This window comes from Balaenoptera musculus, chromosome 3 (genome assembly GCF_009873245.2).
Source record: "Balaenoptera musculus isolate JJ_BM4_2016_0621 chromosome 3, mBalMus1.pri.v3, whole genome shotgun sequence".
Taxonomy (NCBI): Eukaryota; Metazoa; Chordata; class Mammalia; order Artiodactyla; family Balaenopteridae; genus Balaenoptera; species Balaenoptera musculus.
Window position 1 is genome coordinate 56544250 of NC_045787.1, and position 23303 is coordinate 56567552.

The 23303-nt window shown below is 41.3% G+C and overlaps 1 protein-coding gene across 4 annotated transcripts in view; it reads left to right on the plus strand.

The window, feature by feature from the left end:
- The first annotated feature begins 4718 nt into the window (after positions 1–4718).
- The window catches only part of ARHGEF28 (Rho guanine nucleotide exchange factor 28), a 309300-nt gene continuing 290715 nt past the window's right edge, over positions 4719–23303 (plus strand). For 3 of the 4 annotated variants that reach the window (XM_036846524.1, XM_036846525.1, XM_036846526.1), the window contains exons 1-2: positions 4719–4855; positions 19658–20342. In XM_036846524.1, the coding sequence (XP_036702419.1) occupies positions 20330–20342 (13 nt within the window). In that variant the 5' untranslated portion in view covers positions 4719–4855; positions 19658–20329. The remainder of the gene's footprint in view (positions 4856–19657; positions 20343–23303) is intronic. The other variant, XM_036846523.1, reaches the window with a different exon arrangement.

Here is a 23303-nt window from a genome sequence, read left to right on the forward strand (position 1 = left end):
AAGGTGATGTTGTTTAGCCATGTATGGCCACATTTAAATTTTTAGGAGCTGATTAGAATTGGTGTTTCTTATAAAATGGAATCTCATTATTATGTTTTCTTCTTTTCATAGAAAATCCCCTGATAAGTTCCCGAGATGGGGTCCTGGATCTGGAAGGTAAAAAAAATTGGTGCTGAAAGAAGGCCGATGTTACAGAGAAAGGGTCTCTAGATAGTGTGTCTCTATAGACTGGCTCTGGAGGTGGAAAAAGTCTCTAACGGTAGAATTTTAGAGCCTTAGGAACCAGCTGACGAGGGACAATGTTTTGTCAATGGAGCATCCCCAGTGTTCCTCAAATCACGCATGTAGGAAGTGATGAACTCTGTGTGGTTATAGGGGCAGCTCCACTCAAGGGACAATTTTTATCTTCCCCAATATCTTCCTGTTCCTGTAAATATCAGTATGTAAATATCAGCCACAATAGGCTTCATGTGCTTTCCTAAAACTACTTGGGACTAAATTAGACTGAGCACACAGTCACATTATGACTTTTGTGGGCCTTAGGCACTTTTGCCTTCATGGGTTGCTTCCTCCATAAAAAATAAAGTAAAATAAAATAATTACATCTTACGACTCCACTGTTATAAAGACAAATATATTAATATTATATGTTAAAACATTTTCTTTGACCTAAAAGTTCATCTTTTTTCTTCCATTATAAAAGAAATTAAAACATTTTGTTGGTTTCTAAAAGTATGGTGGGCTTTGGGCACTGAGCCTGCTGTGCCTGGTGGAGAAGTTGGCCCTATTTGAGAGGCTGTACCTTCCCTTTAGGGAAGTCCTCACACTTAAAACTGGCTCGAGGGACTTCCCTGGTGGTCCAGTGGCTAAGACTCTGCGCTCCCAATGCAGGGGGCCCGAGTTCAATCCCTGGTCAGGGAACTAGATCCCACATGCATGCCGCAACTAAGAGTTCGCATGCCGCAACTAAAGATCCCGCATGCCGCAACAACAACAACAAAAAGATCCCTCATTATCCCTCATGCTGCAAGGACGATCGGCATGCCGCAATCAAGACCCACTGCAGCCTAAGTAAATAAATAAATGTTAAAAAAAAACATTAAAAAAAAACTGGCTGGAAATGGCCTATTCTTTTCTTAAAAGATTGCAAAATATATTTTTAGTTGGTGTACAATAAATATTAATTGATTAAAAATATTCAGAGATGTCAAGACTTCTAACAATACGAATATTTGTCTACTTTTTGTTCCTAATGTCCATTTTGGACTTATTATTTGGCTACTCAGAGTATGGTCCACAGACCAGCAGCAGCGGCGTCACCTGGAGCTTGTCAGAAATGCAGAGTATCAGCCTCCATCTGATACTGAGTCAGAATTTGCATTTTGACAAGATCTCCAAGTGATTCACATGGACATAACACTGAAGCACCACTGGCCTGCAATTTAAACAGGATTGTTCATCATTAGTAGAAATGAAAGAGCTGATTCCCTTAGCCTCCTTTAATCGAGGGCTGGCTCTCATTCTTCTCCAGTGGCAATGAATTCAGTTCCTTTAGTACAGCTCTTCCCAACTTTGGCAGACCATTGGAATCATCTGGGGAGCTTAAAAAAAAAAAAACCCAACATGTGGGACCCATCCCCTAGAGATTCTGAAATAATTGGTCTGGGGTGGGATTGTGGGAATCAAGGTCTCATTTTTAAAGCTTCTAAGGTGATGTTAATGTGGAGCCAGAATGAGAACCGTGAGCCTTTCCCCACAAGATTTGCCCCCTGGTTTTGATCATTTTGGCCTCTTCTGTATTCCCTAACCTTCTCACTCTGAGCAACCAAGTGTATAGTCCAGAACTAGTTTCTTACCTTGGAGTCTGACATGCTCTATTAATTCTCAAAGTTCTGAAGTGTTCTCCTAGTATATACATACCCCGAAAAATTAATTGCCACCATTTCCTACATCCTTATTATGTGTCCCATAATCACCTTCAGTCATTTAATCTTCACCATGATAATAAATACTATTCTTATGCTCATTTTACAGCTGAGGAAATGGAGGCTTAGAAAGGCTGGCTCTTCCCAAGCTCATCCAATTTCTAGTTCCAAAATTTGTCCCCCCCCACCCCAAAACTATTGTCCTCTACTGTCATGCTTTTATTTAGGAAACACTGATAATTTCCTAACTCATATGTCCGAACATTAGATTTACCATTATTCAGTCTTTGAGAATTACTGGCAAAGGAAATAGAATGAAGACCAGGAAAGAATTAAGTAGCTAACAGAATTTTGAGTAGTTTTAATCCATTAAAGAAAAGTTTGAAAATTGTGATATACATTTTCCAACCTGCATAACTGATATGATACTTCACTTGAAAAAAACAAATATTAAATACTCCAAAGGTACCCTGTGTTAGGACTGTGGAGATTACTGGGATAAAAAAACAGTCTTTGCCCTTGAAATGACAAGTGAAGAGGCTAAGGACCTGAATTAGTCTGACATATGACAGTGAAAAGAATCAGGTGCTAAATTGTGTGGTAAGGTCATTAAGCTTTGCCAAAGTTCAGAGGCTGGCAGAAACTGGACAGGATTTATGGAGTTCTGTCTGAAGTCTGTAAGGATGAATGGAGACTGAATAACTAGAAAAGACAAAGCTGAGCTGGGACACTGGCCTAATATTCACTGGGAAGTAAGAATTTTCCCAACTGAATTACCAGCCTGGTTTCTTGTTGGCTGAATGTCCCTTTTCTGGGGCTGGAGAATACATAGTCTTTGAATTCTAAACAAATGCCATCTCAGCCAAGCTTAGCACTATCTCAGTGTCCTGAGCGACCTATATCTGGAGCAGCAAAATCAATCAGATGCAGAGGGTTGATAGCTTCCTGCTGCATACATCCACGGGCCTCTTTTAAGGTTGCTAGAGTACACTTTGCTTAATATTTGAACCAAGAGAAGTTGAAAGCCAAGTACTTATTTAAATATTTAAATATTTAAATATTGATCAAGCTCAGTGCTTGAGAGAGGGCAAGAAAACTGCAGATAGCATGATTATATGTCCTCAGTTGCTGAGGGTTCCACAAGTACTAGTTTTGCTTGTTTGTTTCTTAATTTTAGTGGGGAAGGAGGTTTGGGGTAACTTCTTATAATAGTTGGTCCTCCTCCCGCATTTTCTTATTTTTTTTCTATCTACGTATCCGACAGAAGTAACGAAAAAAAGGAGGGGGGAGAAAGAAAGAAAAGAAAACGCACAGTACCAGTGATGTAAAAAGAAGCATAACAACAAAGGCCACAAATTCATCAATGTTTTTGCTCACCACGGATTGGAAACCATTTTTGTCAAGTGTGTTGTTCAGTTAATCTCCAGTACACATTTTAGGGTTGGAAATATTTTTTAGTTTTGAAAAATATAAAACTGTTTTTATTTTTTTTGTCTTGAGTACTTTGAAGTCCTGGAAATGGGCAGGAACTTCTTTTTCTTTAAAAGGCAGTGCCTGAGGCCAGGCCTTGGGGTCCCAGCTCCGTGAAGCAGGAGCTGGGATTGCAGCATGGGGTCAGGCGAGCAATGCCAGGGTGGGGTCCCTTTATCAAGGCAGAAGCCCGGACCTTTGCCTTGGAACAGGGTGAAGGACACAAGGCAGGGTTTCCTTGCTCTCTTCTTCAGCCTTGCCTTCTTCCTCAGGCTGCTCTGTCGGCAAGGTGGGCTGGGCAAGGTGAGGACCAGGAGGGAGGCCAAAATGGCTAAGGCCCAGGAGAGGTGTTGGTGACAGCTGGGGAGGGGTGTCTCGGTGGCCAGCTCTCTCGGGCTACTTCACTTGAAAAAACAAATATGATATACTCCAAAAGTGCCCTGTGTTAGGACTGTGGAGATTACTGGTTCTGCGGGCGGCAGGTCTTCACAGGAAAACCAAAACAAAGACTCAAGGTAATTATTAGAAAAATCAAATCGGTACTTTTGCCTTTAAAGCTGCTATCATTATCTGAAGTCTCTTTTAGGAAGGCCTGGCTGATGGAGAGGCTTCTCTGCTTGGGGTTGCGATCAGTTCTAACCAGAAAAGTGCGTTGATGGTAAGGGGGTCCCTCTCATATTGCTGTTCATGGTAAGAAAGAGGGTTTTCATATTATGGTGACTTCTAATGGAGCCTCTTACTGGCGTGAAGGCGCAGAGAATCGCAGCTCGCGAAGCTCTCGGTTTGAGGAACCTGAGCCTCGAGAAACAAGAGGGCGTCTACAGATGTTTAGGTAAGAAATGGGCCACGTTAAGTCACAACTGTGGTGGCTTTGGCCGAGGACAGCCTGGGGCTGCCTCGGGCCAGGCACATCTCCTTTCAGGAGCCGGCAGCCGACCCCTCGCTCTGGCGGCGCCCAGGCGAGGCCAGTGGGGTCCGGGGCGCGCGGGCGCCGCCACCAGGGCGCAACCTCGCGCTCCCCGGGCTCGGAGCCCCCGCCGGTCCCGGTGCTCGGGGCCGGGGGAGCGAGGCCGAGGCAAGCGGCCGCGGGCGTTGGGAGGGGGCCGGCGGAGCCCGCGCGGTCGGGCAGCTTCAGGTTTCCTCCTGGAGCCGGTGTCGGGCGCGGCGGCGGGCGGGCCCGGCCATGTGATGCCGGGGCCGGGAGGCGGGCAGGCGGAGATCCAGCGGCAGCCGGCAGGCGCGGAGCGAGCGGGGCGGCCCCCGCCGCGGGCGCAGCCAGCGCGGCCCCGGAGCGCGGCCTCGGCTCCGCCCCCTCGCGCTGCCCGGGCCGCGCCGCCGCCGGGCGTGGGCCGCTTCGGGAGATCCTGCCTGGCTCCGGCGGCGCGTTCCGGGTGCCCTCGGGCAGGGCGCGGGGGCAGCGCCTCGCTTGGGCGTCGGAGGCTGCGGGACAGCACCTCCGGGTAAGTGCTCTCTGGGGGCTCCATCTCCGCGTCTCCCGGCCGCCCGGGGTGGAAAAGTTTGGCCGCCTCACCTGAGTTCGCCCTCGCGGAGCTACTTTCTCTAGGGTTCCGGAGAGCGCGAGGATCAGCGGAGGTGGAAAGGGGTTGCTGCCGCGGGCTCGGCGGCGCGGGGGATGGCCGCCGCCTCCCTGTCCTCGGGGATGGCAACAAGTGCAGAGGCGGCGCGGCCGGCGCGGCGGCTGCAGCTGCGGAGCGCTGGGTCGCCCGGACTGCGCGGCCCCTCTCGCCCCCGCCGGCCCCGCTCAGGGGACCGGGCATAGGCGGGTGGAAGCCCGGCCGCTGTCCTTCGGGCGCCGGGGAAATAAATGGTCTTCTTGCGGTGGAGAAGGCAGAGCCTCGAAAGCTGGGGTTTCCCTTCCCCATCAGTGCCGGGCTCCGGGGTGAGGGTGCTCGGCGGGGCCGGGTCGCCAGAGAGCAGCAGACCAAGCGGAAGCTCAGGACACAAGCGCTAACATTTCTTTCATGTGGAAACACATGTTGTGCTTTAAAAGGCATCTATAGTTATCTTGGTTAGGAGAGGCGGCCAGAATTCCGTTGGACTTCCTTAGGATTATTTCGTGGATCTGTTTTCCTCTTGGAAACCTGGGGTGTGCCTGGTGGTCCCCTAACCTTCCCGTGCTGGGAGTTTCCACAGGGGCATAATGACGGCCTGTTGGCCAGGGAGGCATCCTCGCCTATGCAGGGCTTTGTGGAAGCTGGGTGCTCAGGCAGCCTTGGAAACCCAACTCTCGTTTCCCAGACACCAATTAGATTTCCAGGAGAGAATCCATCTTCCTCCCTAGGAGCCCACAGCGCCCCCCCGCCCCCCATTGGTTGTAGCTGGCAGCAACATCTGTGTTTGCCCAGCTTCTCCCTTCTTGACCTCTGCCTGAGTCGAGACAAGTCCCCGCAGACCCAGAGTTAAAGAGGTTTACCACCAGACCCGCGCCAATTGGGTAAGAAATACGAAAACGTAAGATGTTTAGAAGGAACTGATCATTTGGGGTCCCATGGGGTCCCTGGTTTTCTAAAGCTTTGCCATCTTGTGTTCTAGGCCCTGAAGATGTCAGGGGAATTGAAGTCCTTTTTTCACAACAAAAAATCGAAGACCTGTTCTCTTGGGTTCTGTGGGTTGCTCTTTGCACATCATAATCCAAGCAGATTACCTGGGAAGCTTTTTAGTATAACTGTCTTGGGTTTTTATATACACATACTTAAAGCACATAGGTATTTGCCTTATCTTGATTAATAGCCAATCTGATTCCTTTGTAGTATTTGGAGCAAAAGAAATTACTACTGCAAAAACCTTTGGAGTTTTCTTATACAACATAGTATTTCAGTGTAATGTTCTGATGTGGACTTTCTGTGTGATTATTGTGCTCATTAACTTTGATCAAACAGGAATTTGGATAGCATCAGACCTCATATTTAGTGGTTAGAGAAACTGAGGCACAGAGCTAGCTATTGGGCGTTTGACTCAGGTGAATGTCCTGGCTAATGGGAGAATGGAGAACAGAGAATCAGTGTTTGTCCTCCTTTTGATTGTGTTTTCTTCCTTATCAAAACCACATAGCCTGGCCAACCAAGAACAGGTTATGTAACAGGCGTGTCGTTAGACTTTCCTTTGAAGCACTTCTCCTGTCCTCTGAGCAGTTCAGAAACACTTAAAGGTAAAGAGGAAATAGTAGTTGGTAACTAAGGCTCTATGAAATTTCATCAGGGGCCTCACTTGTGTTTCACACCTTTTTTTGTTTAATCATGTGAGTACTGCAGAAGAGTTTGGAATATTTTCTCATTGTGCTCTTATAAGAAACTACTGTTGTGGCTAAGACTTAAGTTGCACAGGAATTTCAGGTGAGCTGTGACACATGACCTCCTTTGGTAAATGAGAAAAGGATATGTGTTTTAAATAGGTATTAAAACAAATAAAGGAATATAATGTTACTTCTATATTAAGCATTCTGTACAAAATTGGTAACCACTGTACTGGTACTTAAGCTCTAACTTCAAGGTCTGCCAGAGCTTATGACCAAGTGTGACTCCCCAGAAAAAAGGTTTATGATATATTGGTTTGGCCAAAAAGTTCATTCGGGTTTTTCCATAACATCTTACGGAAAAACCTGAACAGACTTTTTGGCCAACCCAGTAAATGTCGGAAAACCCTTTACAATTGGCACATGGTTAGAATGGTACTGCAGAGAGTCCAAATTACTCTCAAACTCCCAGGCTGACTGTAATTTTATTATGCTTTAATTTACTGATCAGATATGACAGATCTGGTTTATGTAGGTTTTGTCTAATTGCATTTGTATTTATGTTGCTTTAGTGAAACAGAGAAGCTATAGGATAATTTTCCTGTGACCTTAAATTTGTTACGAAGAGATGGGTCAGGCTGGGCAACTCCCACTGAGAGTTCTAAATTAAAAACAGTGTTATACTTGAAGTGCACCAAATTCAGGGAATTTTGCCATGTTAGAGTTGTACTGTAAATATTATGCCACGCTGTAGGGCTTGAGTCCAGATCCCTCCCGTCGGCAAAGCTGGGCTTAGAGATATTTTTCTTACGAAGTGCAGGTCAGGTACTAGACCACAGAGCATTTTGCCCTGATTGGATGGTACTCTGCCATTTTTGTCCAGTCTCTATAATCCTTAGTTCTTTTGTAATTTTCCAGGTATTTAAAAGTTCTCAAAACCTCAAAGCAGTGTCGCTCTGCTATGTTGCCATTTTGATAGTCTCTATCATGCCCCTCTCTTTTTGTGAACATTTTCTTATATTTATTCAACAAATATTTGAGGGCCTACTATATGCCTGGCACTGCTCTCTACTTTAATTCTCTGGACTGTGGATTTCATGTCTAAGACAGTACTTTTCTGATTTTAGAATTTTTAGGATCTGTTGCATTTTGAGTGGGCCTCTCCACACTCAACACTAAGACATTTGGCTGATAAAATGGCAGGTAATTTTTTCTGTGATAGTACATCTTCTTAACTTGACTGCAATTTTTTCCTTGAAATTTGCTCTTTGGCACATTGAAATTTGCTTATTTCTACCATTATTGCTCCTGGACTTCTTCTCCTGGATAACCAAGGTAATGAGATTTGACATCATTTTTAGTATGAAGGAAAGTGAAAACATAATTGAATATTGGGCAATTGTTCCAGTGATCTTGGTTTTGAACACTTTTATAAAAAATGTATTTTAATTTTCAGAGGTGTGTTCTCTTATTTTAATCCTCAGTTTATTAATTTGAGGTTTGATTTCTGTAGCAAGTTGATGTAAAAAGAATGCCTCATAGCCACGAGTGAAGGCCCGCATAGATGGAGATGGGCAACGACACCTTCGCTTTACATAATAGCATGTGTACTCAGCACTCAGATAACATTCTGCCTATTTCAAGTGGCAGGCTTTGTTTGACTGGTGTGCACATGATCATTTTGCCTTTAAAAAATGCTTAAGATGTTAACATGCTTTCTGTATTTCCCTCAAATATACAGACATTCCCTTAATAAATAATCATGAAATATATTGCATATATTAATGAAATGTATGGTTTAGTTCTTAAATTCATTATCATACACTAGTGATCATGCCCTTTTTAAGGCTTGCACCTCTTCTTCCATCATTTTATAAGTTAAAGCAATTATCTTTCGTAAACTATAACCAAGTGGTTAAGAGTGGGGACTCTGGAGCCAGCCTGTCTCATTAGACGGTCCTGGCTCTGTCCTGGCTGTACCACCTCTCTCTACCTCAGGTTTCCCATCTGTAAAATGGGGATAATCACTGTAACCTGCCCTCTAGGGTTGTTGGGAGAATTCACTGAGTTAATTTGCAGAGAGCCCTTCTGGTAGTGCCTGGTAGAGATTAAGTGCGAGAAAATGATGGTTATATTTATAACAAATAGAAAATAGACATTTAAAAAAAAAAGGAGCTTGAGCAGGTTTTCCAGGTTTCAGAAGGCAGTGAGATGTCCGTGTGATCTCAAGGGGAAGCGCCCTAGGCTGGGAGTCCAAGGCAGGGATGGAGACTGTTGCCTGTGGCCTCTCATCTGTGTAACCTTGGGCAGGTATGACCCCTCTGTGGGTCTCAGCTTCCTCATCTGGTCAAACGGAAAGGGGTAGACTTGATGGTCTCTAAGGACCTCTGGTTCTAACATTCTATACTGTCCTGAAATTTGAAGGTGAGGAGGGCGTTTGTCAGTTCAGCCGTGGCTGTCTTGGGCAACACAGGACAGGAATGTACTGTCCACAGGGTCAGAACTGCGCCTGCAGCGGGCGGTCAGTAAACGTTTGAAGGGATTATGAAATAATACTATTAACTTACCTCACCTTGATCACCAGACAGTCATCAGGTTGAAATGACTGAGTTATCTTTCTGGACTTAGTCCAGAGAGATTTTAGACATGAATGTCTGGATCCCATGCCTGTGGGTCATAGGCCATCCTGCTCCCTTTCTTCTGTGGAACCCCTTCTTGTGGAAGAGGGGTGGGGTAGATCTGGGAAGATGAAAGACAAGTGGACTGATTATTTCTGAATTTCATGATTAAAGTATTTCCACACCTGATACACAGGAGAACATCACCAATGGCCTTTGCAGGGATGCTGTAAACTAGAAGGGCTTGGAGCAAAGGCAGTCTCATTAAGGACTTCTGACCATTTGTGAAGATTAAGAAGTTTTCGTTGGGCTGGATGGTTCAGGCGAAGTCTGTGGAGCAAATTTGTCTCTTCTCCCTAATGACCATTGTTTATTGTCTGTGCATGGTCCTTTTTCGACAGTTTTCCTCATTTTCTTGCTCCACCAGCCTCCTGGTTTGCTGTGTGGCCAGGTGTTAGTTTCAAAAAGTAGGGGGTGCCCAGTGATTAATGAGATTATGGGTTATTTGAGCCCCGAACCCAGGATTCTGAGCCTGGCTGTTCGTTGGAATCACCTGGGTTCATAATCACTCAGCTTGGGCCTGACATCTTTTTTTTTTTTTTTTTTTTTTGATATGGACCATTTTTAAAGTCTTTATTGAAATTTGTTACAATATTGCTTCTGTTTTATGTTTTGGTTTTTTGGCCGGGAGGCATGTGGGATTTTATCTCCCCGACCAGGGATTGAACCTGCGCCCCCTGCTTTGGAAGGCCAAGTCTTAACCACTGGACCACCAGGGGAGTCCCCTGGCATCATTTTTTAAAAAGGTGATACTAGCTATTTATAAAAGGGTTTGCTAGCCATTTACCTAACCTTTAGTGTTTCTGGCTTTCTGCATCTGAAAGAATCCAGGGAAGGGTAATTCTCCTGGTATCCCTTTTAAGCTATGGGCAAGTCACCTGTCTCCTACTGCCTCCTCTTGTGTCCCCCCACCCCTGCTCCCATTAGCCAGGACTGGTACCTGCCTGTGGAATGTGCCGTGTACTCCCTACCTTCTTTGACTTTGTTCCTTTGTTCCCTTTCCTTTCTAGCGAAAATCTGTTGCAATCCTCAAAGCAAGTTCAAACCACCATCTCTCTGAAACCCTTGACCAACTTCTCAACTTTCCAACTTGACTGTAGGCCCATTGATGGCAGGGACGCTGATTTAGGCTACTCTGTAGGGGGCTCCACAGAATATACCTATATTGGTTGGTTGGTTAGTAATTTTGCTAACTGTCATGTCAACAAGTCCTAGTTTACAGCATCCCCATAGAGGCTAATGGTGATTGTTTTCCTGTGTATAAGGTGTGGATCGCATTGGAAAATATTGGGCTGCAGGGGAGGAAAGGAGAATGTTGCTCAAGAAGTTAGATAGCTAGTCCTTCTCAGATATAAATGAGAGGCTACGCAGGCCTGTCTTAGGAAATTGTATGTTCTGTCTGGGGAAATGAATGAAATTCTTGTTCAGAGTTAGAATCTTAGGACTGAAACAATCCTGGAAGGTTTTTCTCTAGTTTCTAGCAGGTGAACAATCCCCCTGTATAGCATACTTCCACATGGTTGACCATTTGAATACTGTCCTTGAATACTTTCAGTAATGGGGGACCAGTAACCACAGATACCCCAGTCTATCTTTGTTTTTCCCCCCTCAACTTAAGATACACACAATTATTTGTCAAAGTGTGCAGTATGATTTGATATACATGTACATTGTGGAATGATTACCAAGGATAATTAACACATCCATCACCTCACATAGTTAACTTTTTTGTGATGAGAACACTTAAGATCTAATCTCAGCAACTTTCTAGTATACAATACAGTATTTTTACCTATAGTCACCCATGCTGTATGTTAGATACTCAGAACTTTTCAAGAGGTACAGACTTTCAGTTATATCTCCCTATTTCCTCATTCCCCCAGCCTTGTGAGTCACCATTCTATTCTGTTTTTATGAAATTGGCCTCTTTTTTTTTCATAAGATTCCACATATTGCTGATGTTGTATAGCATATAGAATTTGTCTCTTTTTTTTTCTTATAAATTTATTTATATTTTATTTATTTATTTTTGGTTGCATTGGGTCTTCATTGTTGCGTGCGGGCTTTCTCTAGTTGCTGCGAGCGGGGGCTACTCTTTGTTGTGGTGCGTGGCTTCTCACTGCAGTGGCTTCTCGTTGCGGAGCGCGGGCTCTAGGTGCCTGGGCTTCAGATGATCTTCCTGGACCAGGGATCAAAGCCATGTCCCCTGCACTGGCAGGCGGATTCTTAACCACTGCACCACCAGGGAAGTCCCTAGAATTTGTCTTTCTATGGTGGCTTATTTCACTTAGTTCTATGCCCTCCATTTCATCCATGTTGTCGCAAAAGGCAAGATTTCCTTTTCTAATGGCTGAATGATATTCCACTGTGTTACACATATTACATTTTCTTTATACATTCATCTTTACAGACACTTAGGTTATTTCCATGTCTTGGTTATTGTGTATAATGCTGCAATGAACACAGGAATGCAATCTTTTTGAGATAATGATTTCATCTCCTTAGGCTATGTACCCAGAATTGGGATTGCTGGATCATATGGTAGTTTATTTTTAATTTTGTGAGGAATTGCAATCCAGTTTTCCATAGTGGCTGCACCAATTTACATTCCAATCAACAGTGCACCAGTGTTCCCTTTTTTCTACATTTTCACCAGCATTTATCTCTTGTTTTTTGATAATAGCCATTGTAACAGGTGTGAGGTGATCTCATTGTGGTTTTGATTTGCATTTCCCTGATTGGTGATGTTGAGCATCATGTGCTTGTTGGCTGTCCGTATGTTGTCTTTGTTAAAATGTCTGTGTAAGTCCTCTACTCATTTTAAAAATGAGATTTTTTTTTTTGCTATTGAGTTGTTTGAGTTCCTTATATATTTTGGATATTAACCCCTTATTAGATATATGGTTTATAGATATTTTCTCCCATTCTGTAGGTTGCCTTTTCATTTTGTTGATGGTTTCTTTTGCTGTGCAGAAGCTTTAGTTTGATGTAGTCCCACTTGTTGATTTTTTTGCATTTGTTGCTTGTTCTTTTGGTGTCATATCCAAAAATCATTGCTAAGATGTTGTTAAGGAGCTCCCCTGCCTTATCTTCTTCTAGGAGTCTTATGGTTTCAGGTCTTACAAGTCCTTAATCCATTCCAAGTTAATTTTTGTGAGTGGTGTAAGAGACTGGTCCAATTTTATTCTTTCACATATGGATATCCAGTTTTCCCAACACCATTTATTGAAGAGGCTATCCTTTTGTCATTGAGTGTTTTTGGCACCCTTGTTAACTATTGACCATATATGCATGGGTTTATTCTGGGCTTTCAGTTCTGTTCCATTGGTCTCTATGTCTGTTTTTCAGCCAGTACCATATTGTTTTGACTGTTATATTGTAGCTTTGTAATATAGTCTGAAATCAGGAAGTATGATGCCTCCAATCTTGTTCTTAATATTGCTTTGGTTATTCAGGGACTTTTGTGGTTCCATACAGATTTTAGGACAATTTTTTTCTATTTTTCTGAAAAGTCATTGGAATTTTGATAGGGATTACTTTGAATCTGTAAATGGCTTTGGGTAGTATGGACATTTAAACAATATTAACTCCTCTGATTCATGAACACAGATATTTTTCCATTTGTTTGTCTTCAGTTTCTTCAGTGTCTTACAGTTTTTGGTGTATAGATCTTTCACTTCCTTGGTTAGACTTATTCCTAAGTATCTTACTGGTTTTGATGCTATTGTAAATGGCATTATTTTCTTTATTCTCCAGATAGTTAATTAGTGTACAGAAATGCAACAGATTTTTGTATGTTGATTCTGTATCCTGCAGCTTTACTGAATTCATTTATTAGGTCTAACAGTTTTTTTGTGGAGTACTGAGAATTTTCTATACAAGATCATGTCATCTGAAAACAGACATTTTTACTTCTTTTCCTATTTGAATGCCTTTTAATTCTTCTTGCCTAATTGCTGTGGCTAGAACTTCCAGTACTATGTTGAATAGGAGTGGTAAGAGGGGACATCCTTGTCTTGTTCCTGATCTTAGAGGGAAAGCTTTCAACCTTTCACTGTTGAGTATAGTATTATCTGTGGGTTTGTCATATATGGTCTTTATTTTGTTGAGGTGTGTTCCTTCTATACCCAATTTGTTGAGTTCTTATTAAAGGATGTTGAATTTTTGTTAAATGCTTTTTCTGCATTTATTAACACAGTTATTGATTTGTGTATGTTTCTTTTTTCATTACTTTAAATGTTAATCACTAAAAACTTCCCTCTTAGAACTGCCTTTGCTACATCCCATAAGTTTTGGTATGTTGTGTTTCTATTCTTGTCTCAAGATTTTTGAATTACTCTTGATTTCTTTGACCAGTTGGTTTTTCAGAGTGTGTTTTAATTTCCACACATCTGGTTTTTTTCCTGGTGTTCCTTCTGTTATTGATTTCTAGTTTCATACCATTGTGGTTGAAAAAAGATATTTTATATGACTTTCATCTTCTTAAATTTGTTAAGACTAATTTTGTGACCCAACATATGATCTATCCTGGAGGATGTTCTGTGTGTGCTTGAGAAGAATGTGTTTTCTGCTGCTGTTGGATGGAATGTTTTGTATGTTTGTTAGGTACATTTGGCTTAAAGTATAGTTCAAGTCCATTATTTCCTTATTGATTTTCTGTCTGGATGATCTATCCATTGTTGAAAGTAGGTTATTGAAGTCCCCTACTCTTGCATTGCTGTCTATTTCTACCTTCAGATTTGTTAATAATTGTTTAATATATTTAGGTGCTCCAATATTGGCATGCATATAATTACAATTGTTATATCCTCTTGATGAATTGACCTCATTATTATATAATGACCTTGTCTCTTCTTACAACTTTTCACTTAAAGTTTATTTTGTCTCATAAGTATAGCTACCCCTGTTCTTTTAGTTTCCATTTGTATGGAGTATCTTTTCCTATCCTTTCACTTTTAGCCTATGAGTGTCCTTAAAGTTTAAGTGAGTGTCTTGTAGGAAGCATATACTTGGGTCTTGTATTTTTGTCCATTCAGCCACTCTTTGTCTTTTAATTTAAACCATTTACGTTGAGAGTAATTTAGTTATTGATAGGTAAGGACATACTATTGACATTTTGTTAATTGCTTTCTGATTGTTTTGTAGTTCCTTTGTTCTTCCCCTCTTGCTGTTGTCCTTTGTGAATTGTTGAGGTGGCCTACCAGGGTTCTACTACTGTCCTTTTCCTTGTGGGGTGAAATCCCTCCATGGGGATCCTTCTTGGCACCAAGCTGCTCTGGACTGAGGGATAGAGGGATGCAGGTAAAATGCTTCCTATGCTTCTCTCTGCTGTCATCCTCAGTTTTTGAGCTCCACAGGGTTTCTGCTGCTGCTTTGTTGTAGTGTAGAGCTTTCCCAGGGCTATCCTCATTGGTTTGTAGGTGGTCTATCTTTGGAAACCTTTAGCCTGTTAAAAAACCATTTCCCCTGTGTTAAATTTTATAGTTCTGCTGCTTGGGGGCCATTATGAACAATTTATTTTACATGACAGCCCCCTACATTTTTGAAAATTAATTACATACCCTACCTTTAAGCCTTATTTAAGTTGGTAAATCTCTTTCAGCTCTTATTAAGTGACATGATTTTGAATCCTCTCACTACCCTGAATACTGAACATATACCAATTTGCTATATTCTTCTTAAAGTGAAAGCTGACTGATGGTGCAGAGTATAGTAGAACCATTCCCACCCTTGCTGAGACCCGCCTCACCCCCCAGGGAAGCACTGAAACCTCATAGTTAAGATTACCAGTTACAGATTAGAAAGTTGGGGAGACTCTAAGCTCTGCTACTTTCTACCTTGTGTTGGGCAAGTCATCTAAACTTTTAGTCTCAGTTTTTACCTATTTCTCTTATAGGGTTAAAAGGACACAATAAGATAGTCTATGTAAAATGCTTAGCACAGAACCTAGGACAGAATAATTTCTCAAACAATGGCTTTCCGACTATGGTCCTTCTAAACAAGGCCATTGACTCTTGATGTTCAGTCATCTCAAAATAACCAATTTGTTTTTTACACTTGTTGCTGCTGAGCCCCATCCCTCATTCATGGATGTGTACAATTGGCTTCTTAGTCCTATAAATAAAACTTAATATTTATCTAAATTTTCCTGTATATGACCATCTGTTCTAGCCTTTCAAAGTCTTTTAGATTGTTTATCTATACATTTATCATTCACTACCCTCTTTTGTTCCAAGTTGTCCACAGATTTGATATGCATTTCTTTAATGTCTTAAGGAAGTAATAAAATTATTGCCTAGGCTGAGGTCTAGGGCAGAACAATTTGATGTGTCTATACAAACTTCACTTCAGATTGATGTTTATCAATTTCAGGTAGAGTTGTTCAGCGAATTAATCCTATTTGCACTAGCATCGGATTCTTAATCCTCCATCCTGTCATAAGGATATATGCTTTGTCAACCAAATCTACTGTACCTCTACTATATAGAGTTACCAGTTTGGTAACCACATAATGGAATGGGGTTATTGTCACGTGACTTATTCTTGGGGAACCCACACTGGCTCCAAGTAGTCACTGCTTCCTCTGAGGTACTCAGACATCAGCCCTTTAATCTGTTCTAGAATCTTGCTTACGATCAATATGAAGCTCCTTCTGTCTGTAGTTTAGAATTGGCTTTTTTGAAAATTGGCATGATATGTTCCTGTCTCCTATATTTGAATCCTGTCATTGTCCACAGTTCCTGACTGATTATGGTTGGAAAATCTCATTGGATTCTCTCCTATCTTGGCCTGTCCAGCAGCCTGCAACTTATTCAGAGCCTCTAGGTGCCCTCTTATGATCGACTTTCCCACTTACAGATGTTCTTTCTGTCCTTTTCAATTGGAAGGTTATCTCTCTCCAAGAGGAGACAAAATCTCAATAGCTGTAGAGGAGTTCTCCTTATCATTCATCTACACTACATCACCAGTCCTAAGCAGACCTATCTATCCCTTCCTTGATGTTCTGGCTTGAAAAATAAGTTGAAATAAAAATCTGATTATCCTTAGTTTTTTGGCAGCCTCATGTTATTTGGGGCTTTAGTATGTCTGACACAGTTCTTTAGAGCATGATATCCTCATTATTTGTTCTGGAAAAGAGGCAGGGGGGAGGATAAAAACAAAGCAATTCTTCTTATCATTTGAGTAGAAAAGAGCACAAACCTAGGAATCGGGAGCTCCTTGAACATAATGATCTCTCCACATCTCCACAGAATCCATATCCTCTCCAGATGGGAGGTCTTCGATTAGTTCTATGAATCATGATGATTAAGTAGTGATTTCATTGATTGATGATAACGTTTGGAGGTGGAATCTGGGTGGGATGGAGTGACAGAACACCCAGTATGTATCACTACATATATTTATGTATAAGAAACAGCTCATCTAACTCTTCAGCGTTGCCTTTTATGAAATTGCTAGCTTTGCAACTTCCCTCAGAAGTTCTCAGGGATGAATTTCTGGAAGTTGCTTTTATACCAGTTATCACAGCCCTTAGAGACTTAGCCAGTCTCCTGCTGGCCACTCACCATTCTTGGTGGTCAGGGGCAATACACAAAACCTATTATTAATGCTTTATTAAGTTTTAAATTGATGGATTCTTAAGGGGAATAAAATAGAAGCATTTCTCTTAAATTGTTATGTTTCGTGTTACACTAAGTTGTTATATAAAATGCTTATGTATTTTTTCTTCTCCTATTTAATAACCAGAAATGTTGATAGCTTGCTTATTGAATATAAAACATAGTGTCAAGAATCTTTAAAATCTTTAAAGTCAGCCATGGGAATTCGAATGGTTCCTTGTTCTTTACTTAGAAAGGTTGCACGGAACCCTACTACACTGTTGGTGGGAATGTAAGTTGGTACAACCACTATGGAAAACAGTATGGAGGTTCCTCAGAAAACTAAAAATAGAATTACCATATGCTCCAGGAATCCCACTCCTGGGAATATACCCAGACCAAACTATAATTCAAAAAGATACATGCACCCCTATGTTCACAGCAGCACTGTTCACAATAGCCAAAACATGGAAACAACCTCACTGTCGATTGACAGATGAATGGATAAAGAAGATGTGGTACATATATACAATGGAGTACTACTCAGCCATAAAAAAGAATGAATAATGCCATTTATAGCAACATGGATGCAACTGGAGATTATCATACAAAGTGAAGTAAGACAGAAAGAGAGAGACAAATACCATATGATATCACTTATATGTGAAATCTAAAATATGGCACAAATGAACCTATCTTCAAAACAGAAACAGACTCACGGACATAGAGAACAGACTTGTGGTTGCCAAGGGGAAGGGGGGAGGGAGAGGAATTGACTGGGAGTTTGGGGTTGGTAGATGCAAACTATTACATACAGACTGGATAAACAACAAGGTCCTAATGTACAGCACAGGGAACTACATTCAGTATCCTGTGATAAGCCGTAATGGAAAAGAATATAAAAAAGAGACTGTCTATATGTGTATAACTGAGTCACTTTGCAGTACAGCAGAGATTGACACAGCATTATAAATCAACTATACTTCAATAAAAAAAAATAATAAAAAAAAGAAAAAATAGTTTCCATGGGACAGGAATTATGAGGCAAAAGTCTCATATCCTTTAATTTTTAGGTTGCTTCTTTTTTTTTTTGGCCATGCCGTGTGGCATGCGGGATGTTAGTTCCTCGACCAGGCATTGAACCCGTGCCCCCTGCAGTGGAAGTGCAGAGTCTTATTAACTACTGGACTGCCAGGGAAGTCCCCCTAGTGAACTCATTTGAAACCTGAGGGGTTGGGCCAACCCCTTCCCCATGGTACATCCTAACTCTCGAGTTCTGTGTTTCTCTGGAGGTAAGGATGGTGTCTTGAGCCTCCCTTGGATTACTAGCCAATGTTTGGTTTTCAGAGCACTTTCAGACACTTGACTGGCAACATCTGAACTGTTCAGGAAGTTGGGTTTGAAGAAGCTACTTCAGGGTTGTGTCTTTACAGGGAGAAATGATGGCTTATACCTTGAGATTTCCCTGTGATGGCAGCTCATGTTATTGTTGTCTGAATACTTCACGAGCAGTGAGGTGGACTCAGCCAGTAATAATCTAGTAATTATTTTTAATTGAATTCAAAGATGACTGAAAATAGGTATTAATTTCATTTTAGCAGGTGGACTTTATGTCCCTAACTCCATTGAGGCTGGGTGGAGAATATGCACTGAAATTCATGGCATTTTTGATAAATGCCAATTTTTAGCTAAAATAACACTTATAATGGTTCTTTCTCTTTCTCCCCCCTCCTTCCCCACCTCGCTCCACTTTGTTTTAAACTTGTAAAATCGAACAAGTGAATCCTCCTTTTTTTTTTTCAAAAGATATAGCAGATTTCTAAAACCTCTAGTATTTAATGTAGCTCCTGACTTGTAATATTAAAGAACATAAACTTGTGCTCATAAAAAGGTGGCATTTTAAGGCATGACACCTCAAGATAAAGATATCTTATTGTACTGGTGTTTGGGATTCTACTTGCTGGGTGTAGGGGCTCTAAATCTTTATCCAGGAGTTCTTTCCAAAGCTTTTCTACCTCAGGGGGTTTGAGAGTTCTGTTAGAGTTTTGAGCCCTCATTGAGTTGAGTTTGGCTAGTAATTACTAAGAGGCAGGCCTGTATGGGTGCTGAAGGCTTAGAGAGAAGAGGCTTAGAAGTAGCTTTTCAGGAAATCTCAGCGCTGCCAAATCAGAAGCCATGAAAGCACATGCGTATGTTCTGATGTGGAGGTGGTGAGGGCAGGGTGCTCTGAGCAGCCTGGCAGCCGTACCTGGTATAATGGGAATCAAAGTATTGCCTGGTCTTTATGTTACTGTTGTTGTTGTTGTTTGGTATAGTTTTCTAAGCATAATCTATATTGTAAATATGTATCAGCTTCAGTGATGTTATAAAAACAGAAGTGAATTTAAGAAATAGATATTTTAATGAAAATCTGTGTACTTAGTTCATAAATATAATTGGAGTATCAGGTGTCATAACTCAGCTAGAAACTCCTGCACTTGCCTTGAAATGCTTATTGAACTTAAATAATTGTTGCTAATTAAAAAAAAACCCTTTCAAATTTGGGCTTATGATAACTATTTGGTGGGGAGCAGGGGAGAAACTTGGATATTATCAAACAGTAATGTCTATTTTGTATTTCAATTTATTTTGGCAATAGTCTTGTAATGAGTTTACATTTTAAATTTGTATGGAAAAACCCAGCCATATATATATATATATATATTTTTTTTTTTTTTTTTTTCCTAACTACAGACACTTGAGGATGGAAGCAATTTTACAGAATCCTGAATGTTTGATCAAGGTTTTGGTGTCTGCTTAAGTTAAGCGCGAACTGATTCTAATGTTTCTGTCGTTGGCGGACAGCTCTCCAGTCCAGGACTAAAGACTCCATAACTTGAATTACGTCCACGGCCACCAGTTTGGCTAAAACTAAACTAGGGAAGGCAAACAGTAGTTCCTTATCTTGCCTTAGTGGCATTAAAGAATACTGTTGTGAATACATTGAGTACATGCTTGTTTTTATTCTTGGGCACAGGATCATTTGAACAGCTTAGTACTTAAAAAATAAAATCCTTTGTTGCCACAATTGAATATCATTAAGTTTATGGAGCATTTAAAGTCGCATAGCGCTTAAAAGATACTAATCAAATGAATCACCACCTCATGTGTTGTTTTGACAGGAAATGTATCACGTCTCAATAATTTCCTTAAAATATTTTCCTGCCAGGTGCCTGTTTTCTTCTGTTAACTTATTCCCATAGAATTCCAAATATGTGGTTGATTTCCCTACTGATACTTTCATAGTTTCTTTTCCTTTTTTTCCTTCTTTAGAGTAGCTGCTGCACTTTTGTTTGTATTGAATTTAAGGCTTATTACAAGGAAGAGGGAACGAGTAGCTTTTTTGAAGACTGATGTCCAGCCAGGATGACTCTGTCTGGTGAGCAGATCTGCTTGTCTCCAGCGTGTAAAATTTAGCTAAGTAGGTGTTAAGACGTGTCTGTTGACAGACCTGGCCTAAGGCCAGACGTGCATGAAATATTGTTCAGTCATCTATGGAGAGATTAGAGGGAGTTTTTATTTTCTGTGTACATATGCAGTTGAACACAATTTTTTACAATGACCTTGAGTTACCTTGAAATAAAACAGGGAAATAAAATATTGGGCTCTGTTATAAGCAAGGTGCTATACAAAGCAATATGAGAGATGTGGAAAGTTTGCTGCAGCCCCTGATGAGAGGTGTGTCATGCAGGCTCTCCTTACAGGGCAGCGTGTGCAGCGGCTCTAGGGGAGGTATGGGCTTAGTGCTCTGAGATGCTCAGTGCTGGGGCCTCTGGCAGGGAGGAAGAGCCAATGAAACACCCTTCCTTGACCTGTAGCATCTTCCGGTGGAAGTAGGTGCAGAAATCTCCTTTTTCTGCATTAAGAAATTACATGGATGTTTGCAAAGAAGAATTTTTAAGTCAGTAACTTGTGCAGCTGTTGAACATTCATGTGTTTACCTTTGGATATTTGAGTCAGTATATTCCTGATTAGTAAAAATGTGTATGTATCAATAAAATCATAACTAAACTTACATGCATTCTGTCACATAATAAAAACACTTTTATAAATTGTATTTTTATCAGTGAGATACCAGACACAGCATTTTATTTTATAGTCTGCCTTATTTTTTGTGTGATTTTGTGATTTACTGCTTGCTTTCTTTGGTAGGATAAGTTTATGGTTTAAATCCTTTATTTTTCTTTCTTGGATACAGAATTATTGCATTTTTTTTAACATCTTTATTGGAGTATAATTGCTTTACAATGGTGTGTTAATTTCTGCTTTATAACAAAGTGAATCAGCTATACATATACATATATCCCCATATCTCCTCCCTCTTGCGTCTCCCTCCCACCCTCCCTATCCCACCCCTCTAGGTGGTCACAAAGCACCGAGCTGATCTCCCTGTGCTATGCGGCTGCTTCCCACTAGCTAGCTATTTTACATTTGGTAGTGTATATAAGTCCATAAGAATTATTGCATTTTAAGTATAAGTATACAGTAGGTAACTTCTTATAAGTAAAAAGACAGTGGTTTCTTCCACCAGAAGTCTTCCCTTTCTTGTGATGTGGGATTACATGGGATAGTGAGTCTTAATGTCACTAGACATTAAAAGCATGTAAGTTTATAGTGTATCCCATGTAACTTAGAAGACTGTGAGTAGATTTGGAGAAGGCACGCCTGTCGTGATTATCACTTATGCAATCACAGACAGACCTTATGACACGTTAGTATAAGTTTTTTTTTTTAAATTAATTAATTTATTTATATTTATTTTTGGCTGTGTTGGGTCTTCGTTTCTGTGTGTGGGCTTTCTCCAGCTGCGGCGAGCGGGGGCCACTTTTCATCACGGTGCGCGGGCCTCTCACCGTCGCGACCTCTCCCGTTGCAGAGCACAGGCTCCAGGCGCGCAGGCTCAGTAGTTGTGGCTCACGGGCTTAGTCGCTCCGCGGCATGTGGGATCTTCCCAGACCAGGGCTCGAACCCATGTCCCCTGCATTGGCAGGCAGATTCTTAACCACTGTACCACCAGGGAAGCCCTAGTATAAGCTTTTAACTATGATAAGGAAGTTAGTTTTTCACATTTGTACTCTTACTTAGGAATGACAAATTTGTATAGAAAAAGAATAACATTTATTGGTAAACCAATCTGTTTCAGAAATGTTAACAATAAATGTCCCATTTTTGTCATGCATTGATACAAGTGTCAAAACCACTATATGATTAAGGTGAGATGCACATATGGTGAATAGCAGTCTTGAAAATGGCAAGTCTTGGACACTAGTACTACGGTATGCAAGGTGACAGGAGCGGGGTGAGGTGGGCCTGGGCTCCTGACCTGGGCTCCTGCCCCGCATCTCAGCTCTTCCTTGCATTCTTCTCTGCATTCCTCTTTAAGGGATCAGGCAGGCACCTAGCCACAAGCCCATAAGCAAGACTCATATCCCTGTCCTCAGTTTCCTCATCTGTTGCCTTCTGTGACTCTCTGAGCAATATATAAACAGTTACATGTACAATATGAAAATCCCCTAAGAAAGTTAAGCAGCCTTATTAAGTATATTTTACATGCCTTGTGTCAGAATGCCACTCACCCATCAGTTTGAAAGAGTTTTGATATTTATAGTGCCAAAGAGGTCAAAGCAGAACTTTCTTCTGCACTACTAACATTAGAAAAAAGTTTTAAGAAACTGTTCTGTCAGCCAGTTAAGAATTTATTAACAGGCCACTTTTGCATAAAATGCAGGTGTTCTCACTTAGTCTGAAAATTAAACTTGAGATTGGGAGTGCAAACCTAGTTGAACTTTAGTAGAGTGTTTTGCACTTCTAGGTTCCCCCTCTGTGAATGGGGATGATACCAGCCCTCTAGATAAAGCAGAGGAGTTTGCCAATCAGATGAAATTATAGATGGAAATACTTGGCAAGTTTAAATAACATATAAATACAAAACCTAAAGAATGACAGTTCTGTTTGTGAAAAATTATTTATGGCATAACTCTGTGAATATACACGTGGAAAAGCAGTGAATGTGATCAGCTGGTACAATACCAGTCCTGGGTCTTTTTGTCTGCATTCAGTGACATGGGAGGAAGATGTGGAGACAACTCAAAGTAGGGGAGGAAAGTTTCAAAGAGGCCTGTTGTGTAAGAAAAGGGGCTGATGAGTGGCATGTTCTAGCAGGAATCCCTGCTTCTGTACTAGAGGTTGCAAAAAGTAAAACACAATCAAAACCCCCTCAAAACCCAGTGTTTTTCTTCTCTTCTGTTGTTTAGCCAGAGTATAAAGCCACTTGAGCAGAAGTGTTAGTGAGGCATTTCATGAGACCACAATCCCCCTTTCAGAAAAGATATATTGCCAC